General features: G+C 48.0%; 1 protein-coding gene across 1 annotated transcript; it reads left to right on the top strand.

Moving 5' to 3' along the window:
• The first annotated feature begins 1,472 nt into the window (after window positions 1–1,472).
• On the top strand, window positions 1,473–6,125 carry TMEM247 (transmembrane protein 247). Its single transcript, XM_014832987.3, has 3 exons — window positions 1,473–1,589; window positions 2,318–2,650; window positions 5,715–6,125. Exons 1-3 carry the CDS (start codon window positions 1,473–1,475, stop codon window positions 6,123–6,125), a joined length of 861 nt encoding a protein of 286 aa, XP_014688473.2.
• The last annotated feature ends 1,096 nt before the right edge of the window (window positions 6,126–7,221 follow it).

Here is a 7,221-nt window from a genome sequence, read left to right as displayed (position 1 = left end):
GCTGTGAGACAGTTCCCATGGTCCAGTTAAAGAGTCGCAAGAAAGTAGATCTTGAACACTTTCTTCTCTCCAGTGACAAACCCACTCTTCATAATGATGATGATAATGTTTATCATTTACATAGCCCCTGTATAGGCAGGTAGTTGGCAAATACACCGTCTTATTTTCACATTAGTGCTGCAATGCAGGGAGGTGGCTAAATCCTTATGCTCATTTACAAAATGAGTTAAAATCACTTTCCCTTGGCCACACAGCTAGAGAGAGTGAAAAAGCTAGAATACAAATGCAGCCCTTTCTCCTTCCATAATGCGACCCTGCCTCCAACGACCAAAAATATTTGTTGTCATTTTCACAAAACTGAACACGGCAAAGTCTATACCCCAGCCCCCCCAATCCTCTTGCTGGTCCCCCTCAAGTCATTCTATAAATAACGGGGGTTGTACTCGTTTGCTAGGGCTGCCGTAACCAAGTACCACAGACTGGGCAGCTTACACAACAGAAGTTTATCTTCTCTCAGTTCTGGAGCCTACACGTCCAAGATCAAGGCGTCAGCAGGGTTGGTTCCTTCTGAAGGCTGTGAGGGAAGGCTCTGTGCCAGCCTTCCTGGGTCTCCCAAACGCAGAGAGCAGATGAGCCACCTCTCAGTCTCCATAACTGCATGAACCAATTCCTTATAGTAAATCATAAGATATGATTTATTATAGATTTTATTATTAATATTAATATTGAATTATACATTTTGTATTATATAAAAATTATATTATATTAAAATATTAATATTTTATAACTGATATTAATATTTTATATGATTTATTAAATATATGATTTTATATATCCTATTGGTTCTGTTTTCTCTGGAGAACACCAATGCAAGGGCTCTGTCCTTGGTTTATGGAGGGCCATCTTCTCCCTTATCTTCACACCATCCTCCTTCTGTGCGTGTCTGGGTCCAAATTTCCTCTTCTTATACAACATCACTCCTATTGGATTAGGACCCACCCTAATGACCTCATTTTAACTTAATCACCTCTGTAAAGACCCTATCTCTAAATAAGTTCACATTCTTAAGGTACTGGGGGTTAGGACTTCAACATCTGAATCTCAGGGGCGACACAACTCAGCCCCCAACAGGGTTTGTGCAGCTAATGGTGACTCACCCAGTACAGTCTGCATTTAAAAGAGGAACCCAAGGGAGTGGATTTCCAATGATGGGATTCTGGATTTCAAGTGGTGGAATTCTAGTTTTCAAAGCAGTCTCTACGGGTGGCAAAGGCCCATCCTGCAGTTCTTAATAATGGCACCTCAGAGATGTCACACCCTCTGCCAAAGGGGCCCTAGCAACTGGTAGAATGTGGGTTATTATGAGGACAGGGGATTGTGATGGCAGCTGGGCTGTGGAATCTGGTGAGGCCAAATGTTAGTGCCTCAAAAGATGTCCTTTGGCCCCATTTGGCAGCATCGTGGTTTTCTGGATGGCCACAGAGGACAGGGAGATGATGGAAGCCCGGGGGGCAGGAGAAAACTGCCCAACCTTCCCCAAGATGGCGCCTGATGACCCCATGTCTGAAGGGAAGTCAAGACCTTCTTTGGTAAGGGGGATGCCTCATCTCACAGCCCCAGCCTGTCCCTGCAGGGGGAGGAAGAGTACTCTGGGGACATGTGATAGGAGCTGAGGGCTTTGAGCTTCCAGAGAGCTGCTAAGAAGAGCAGGTGACATGCACCCCATCCCTACAACTGGCACCCAGCTGCAACCAGGGACCAGGTAGCCCTTCACAAGATCATGAAGTCACTCGAAGCTAGCCTTGATCTCTCCCATCTGCCTCTCTACGTGGGGCCCTTTGTGGATGGGACCTCTGAGGATGGGACCCCGCTCCTCCCATAGCCCTACTGTTCGTCCCCATATATTTAGGTTCTCTTAACGCAGACCCTGGGTCTCTTCCTCCCTCTGTAGGCCCAAGAGGCCTGGGTATCTAACTGGCCTTAAAGTTAGGTGGGGGTGGGGGAGAATTACCTCCAGTGGTGATTTGAAAATCACCAAGAAGACAGATTTCCACCTCGACTCCCCAGGGCCTCCACTTGCAACTTCAAGGGCCATTCCTTGGTGTCAGTTTGCTCTCTCCTTCTTAACTCTCAGGTCCTGATAACTCGAGTTAAGTGCATTTCCAGTAAGAACTCAGTCTAGAGCTTTACAATTCACAACACTCTTTCAAACACCCCAGTCCACTGTGGTCGGGGCTGCCGGAGTGCGGTGGGGGTGAGGGTGGGGGCAGCCACACACTGACTCCTCACGATTCCGACTCCGGCTTCCCTGCCCCAGGAGGCAGAGTCCCCGAAGCCAAACTCCTCCTACGACTACCTAGAGGAGAAGGAAGCTTGTGAGGACGGCGGCTGCCCAGGGCCCCCTAAGTCGCTGTCGCCCAAGGCCGGCCCCACCACCAAAGGCCAGGCGGGCGATGGCCCCGAACTCGCAGAGCTGCCCCGCGCCCTGGGGATCCCGGGGCCCGAGCGCAACAACGCTGAGATGGAGCTGGAGAAGGCGCGCATGGAGTTCGAGCTCACGCGGCTCAAGTACCTGCACGAGGAGAACGAGCGGCAGCGGCAGCACGAGGAGGTGATGGAGCAGCTGCAGCAGCAGGCGACGCCCCGCCTGGTAGGTGACAGGGAAGGGAGGCGGCGCTGGCAGAGAGAGGCCCCCGGGCCCAGAAGGCTGGAGAGGACGCTGGGAGTAAGGGGTCCCGCCCCTGAGCGAAGAAGGGCCCACCTTACCTTCTTCGCCGAGGCATCTTGTCCTGGGTCCGGGGATGGGCTGCTCACTGCTTTAGAGCTTCCCGGTTAAACTGAGCTCCAACTCTCGAAGGAGAGCTGACCCCAGGAGGGGCACTGGGACCATATTTTCCACCCGCCTGCCCATGGCTCTGCTTCTCAGGCAAAAGTCGTCAACATTTCCCTTTTGACTGGATTTTGGCCACTCTCCGTTCCTCTCTGCTTCTCTTACACTGTGGCGCCCGGGGCTAGACCCAGAACGCCCCCTGCAGTCTGGCCAGTGGGTTTGGGTAAAACCATCCCCTCCCCTGATCAAGGCTGCATTTGCTCTGTTGGATCACACTGCCCTGTAGTCAACTTAAACGGAGAAATCTTTTCACAAGAAATGGACCACTCTCCCCTAATCTGTACTAGATGGCGATAAGAAAGGCTGCTGTGATTAAAGGGGATGTGAGATGTTTAGCACTGAGTGGACCATCCTAAGCAGTAAATAGTGAAAGATATTATTGTGTAAAGCAGTGTTGTCTGGGCTTTAAAATCAGACAGTCCTGGGTTAAAATCTACCGTGTATAAATTTGATGACGTTTGGGAAGTTACTAATCCTCCCGGAGCCTCAGTTTGCTCATCTATAAGGTAGTAAGTACCTCATAGGCTCGTTGTGGGGAGTAAATGAGAGAATGCATGTAAGGCACTTAGCAGTGAGCCTGGCACATTAGGTAAGCACTCAATAAATGTTAGCTATTACCATTTTTATGTACTCATGCAATTCACTTCTTGACCCAAATGCAACAACTCACATTCATCACTTCTCAGTTTTATTGGATGTAATGTATTAGCTATGCTTCCCAGCTCTGAGTCATCCTCAATTCTGAGAAACTTGCCTTCTGTCTTTATCCAAGTCATTGCTATAATTATTGAGGAGGATATGACCTAAAGTAAATACACTGAAAGATCTCCCTGCAGGTTAGCAATGTTCCATTCATCAGCACCCTTGAGTTATATTTTATCCAGCTCTCATTTCCCTACCTTGTCCAAAACGCCATCCTCAGACACACTGTCAAATGCTTTCCCAGAATTAAGATGTTATACTATCCATAGCATTTCCCCAGCTGACTGGTCAATTTTTCTTTTTTTAAGAAAATGGGGTTGGTTTTGCCAATTTGTTCTCAATGAAAACATGATGGCTTCTTAATAATTATCATTTTTTTTCTTGCTCACAAAATACCTGCTTAATTATACACTAAATGATTTTGCTGAACCAAGTCAAGCTTACTGAACTGGGATTTCCAGGATCCATCTTTTTTCCTCTCTTTTTAAAAATCTAGAAAACACTTGCCTGTCTCTAAGATTCTGGCGCATGTCCTGATATTTTTGACTTCTCATAAATAAATTCCATTTCCAAACTTGTGGTTTTAGTCTCAGTATCCTGGGATAAAATTTGTCACAAGTTGGAGCCTGAAACTATTTAAAGCAGATATGGTATGGTACAATGCCTTTGGTCTATGTTGCCTGCTAACCATATTTGTCTTCCCTTTTTTAGTTTGGAAATCTTACTCCATGCTGGATGAACTGGAAACCCTTGGTGTATAGCCCTGTCTACTCTCTGTCTTCTGCTCAAAAGATAGACCATTGAAAGTGTTTTGAAAAATCTAAAAGGTTTCACAAATGCACGTTTGGTTATCAGAAACATAATTACCACCCATCAGCATTTCAGACTGAAAACCCATGCAGACTGCAAAAAAGTGCCAGAAAGAGCCATAGCGAGTCTGCAGAGAACCACCAGGTCTGCCCAGCTCTCCCCTCCTGCCAGAACGCCGGGTTTCTTCCTCTGGTCTTCCACCTTCCTTGCTATTCATATTAGAGGTGGCCCCACTCAGTTTTAATTTAGTTGCCCCCACAATTTGTGTAGTTGTTTCAGCAACGATGTGTCCAAAATCCTAGTCTTCGGTAGTAGTTTACAAAACTGTTTTACTTTTTGTGCATTTGCCGAAAGGTGGAGGACTGACTTGGTTTTTAAGCTCCCTCTCCACTGTCTCTTTTTCTGGGCAAATGGGTGGGTAGATAGATGTCATTGTATTGAAAAATACCTCTGAGTGGGTTTCTAGCTGGTTTAGGGCATCACAGTCCCTGCCATCTGTCTGCTTACAAAAAAGGTGGCATGATTTTCAAAGATATTTTAGAGAACAAACCCTGGGTGATGCCTTCTTAACTATAGATCAAAACAATTATATCAGTTTTTGCCTTCCTTATACATTGATGCTTTCTACAGTTAATGGGGGTCTGTTGGCCCTCAATTATACAGATTCCGGAAATGAGCGACACACAGGCGGAATCAGGCAGACAACTCAGGCTGCTTTCCCCCACGCCCAAGGTTCTGAGGGGTTAGGGGGCCTCATAATCCATCTCTCCCTACCTGTCCCCAGGAGAGACCAAACTCTGGGCTGAAGGACCACAGACTGACCTGTGTGACATATGCCAGCACAAGAGAGTCAGAAACAGTCATTTGTGCCCAAGGGACACCCTCTCATTGTGCCACTGTCCAGAAAACAAGGTTGAGTGTCAGGGAAAACCATCCAGAGAACACTCCCGAAACCCGGCATCCAGATCTGGGGATCTCAGGGTCAAAGGGAAACTGCCCACTTGTGTGAGTCAGAGGTGGTATGGAACGACAGAGGAAGGAAGGTGCTGGCCTGAGTCAGGAGAGCAACGAGGAGACTCAAGAGGTATCAGGAGTTCCCTCTATGAGCCAGTGACCTTGCTAGAAATTTCTCAGTTCTTGTTTCACTCTTCCTCATAATCTGGTGAGGTGGGCACGATTATCCTTTCCTTGGATGAGGAAGACAACCTGCCCAAGGCCACATTCAGGAAAGGAGAAGTGCAGGATTGACTACAGGTCTGTCTGGCGCCTGAGCCCTGGTTTTGCCAGCTCCTCTCTCCTCTTTCCCCCAAAGTTCTCAGGTCGCCTCCAGGACCTCCTGCTCCCCCAGAACCAGTTTGCCATGTTCCTGTACTGCTTCATCTTTATACACGTCATCTATGTCGCCAAGGAGATGACCTTCTTCCTCTTCTCTAAGCACTACCTGTTCTGCATCGCAGCCATTTTGCTCTGTTTGATTAAAACTTTATGGTCATACTTCCAAGTGCCTTGGCTCTCTCCGTCACTGGGAATCTCTGTGCAGGAGAGTTATTGGGACATGATCCAAGTCAGCCCCAGACTCCCTGCCTACTCTCTCCTGGCACCTCCTTCCCTCACATGTGCCTCCCGCTCATCAGAACCTGCTCTTAGGAAAGGCTCTGCTGTCAACCATTTACACCTTATTGTGAAGAAACCTTGTACGGAGCTGCATTCTCACTGTGGATGAAGATACTTTCTCCCCTGAGAGGATCAGAAGTTAGCAGGTTAGGGAGGTATCTGTAGGAGAAGGGGTTTAGGAAGCCTTTCTAGAAGCACTAAAATCACACCATGACTAGACTGGCTTGGGATCTACCACATGTACTCACTTTCATAGATCTTCTCTGAGGCAGGGAACAGCGGGAGGCGTGGGGATAGGCCCCCCGAAAGATATCCATGTCCCAATCCCCAGACCCTGTGAATATATTACCTTACATGGCAAAAGAGACTTTAAGATGTAATTAAATTAAGGACCCTGAAATGGGGAGAGGAGACTGGATTACCCAGCTGGGCCCAATGTAATCACAAGGGTCCTTATAAGAGAGAGGCAGGAGGGTCAGAATCAGAGAAGGAGATGTGACCATGGATGCAGAGGTTGGAGTGATGCGGGGCTACAACCCAAGGAATGCAGGCAGCCTCTAGAAGCTGCAATAGGCCTCTAGAAAGAATGCAGCCCTGCCAACATATTTGAGACTTTTGACCTCCAGAACTGGAAGAGAATAAATTTGAGTTGCTTCAAGCCACCAAGTTTACTGTAATTTGTTGCAGCAGCGACGGGAAACTAATACCGAAGCCAAGACTCCCCAGGCTCTTTCCAGCTCTGCCAACGTGTCAGGATAGCATCCCCAGGGCATTGGCAAGGGTCTGGTTAGCTCTGGACCTGAGCAGGACTGTACAGTCATGCAGGCTTGGCACCTGCCCTCAGGCAACATACAATTCAAAAAGGGAGACGCTGAGCTTCAGGAAGCCCAGGACAGGCCTATCAGAATCTGACAGGCAAAGGGTATCCCTACCGCTGAACAGCGCATGCCTGGGTGAGGCAGGGTGGCAAAATCTGGGCATACTCCTAGGGGCATTGGGAAGGAGGAATTAAATGCCTGATTGGGCCCAGAGCAAGTCAGCAATGCTGCACTAGTGGAAGAGGTGGAGGGGGAAAAAACAGGCCACACAGCTCAACCCTCAAATCCCAAACACACACACACAGCAAATAAACAGTTGTCTACTACGGAGATGTGCACAGCCCCATAGATAAACAGGCAGCCACAACCAAAGGGACTAGACTTTGA

The sequence above is a fragment of the Equus asinus genome, chromosome 6 (genome assembly GCF_041296235.1).
Source record: "Equus asinus isolate D_3611 breed Donkey chromosome 6, EquAss-T2T_v2, whole genome shotgun sequence".
Taxonomy (NCBI): Eukaryota; Metazoa; Chordata; class Mammalia; order Perissodactyla; family Equidae; genus Equus; species Equus asinus.
This window is presented reverse-complemented; position numbering and strand designations above follow the sequence as displayed.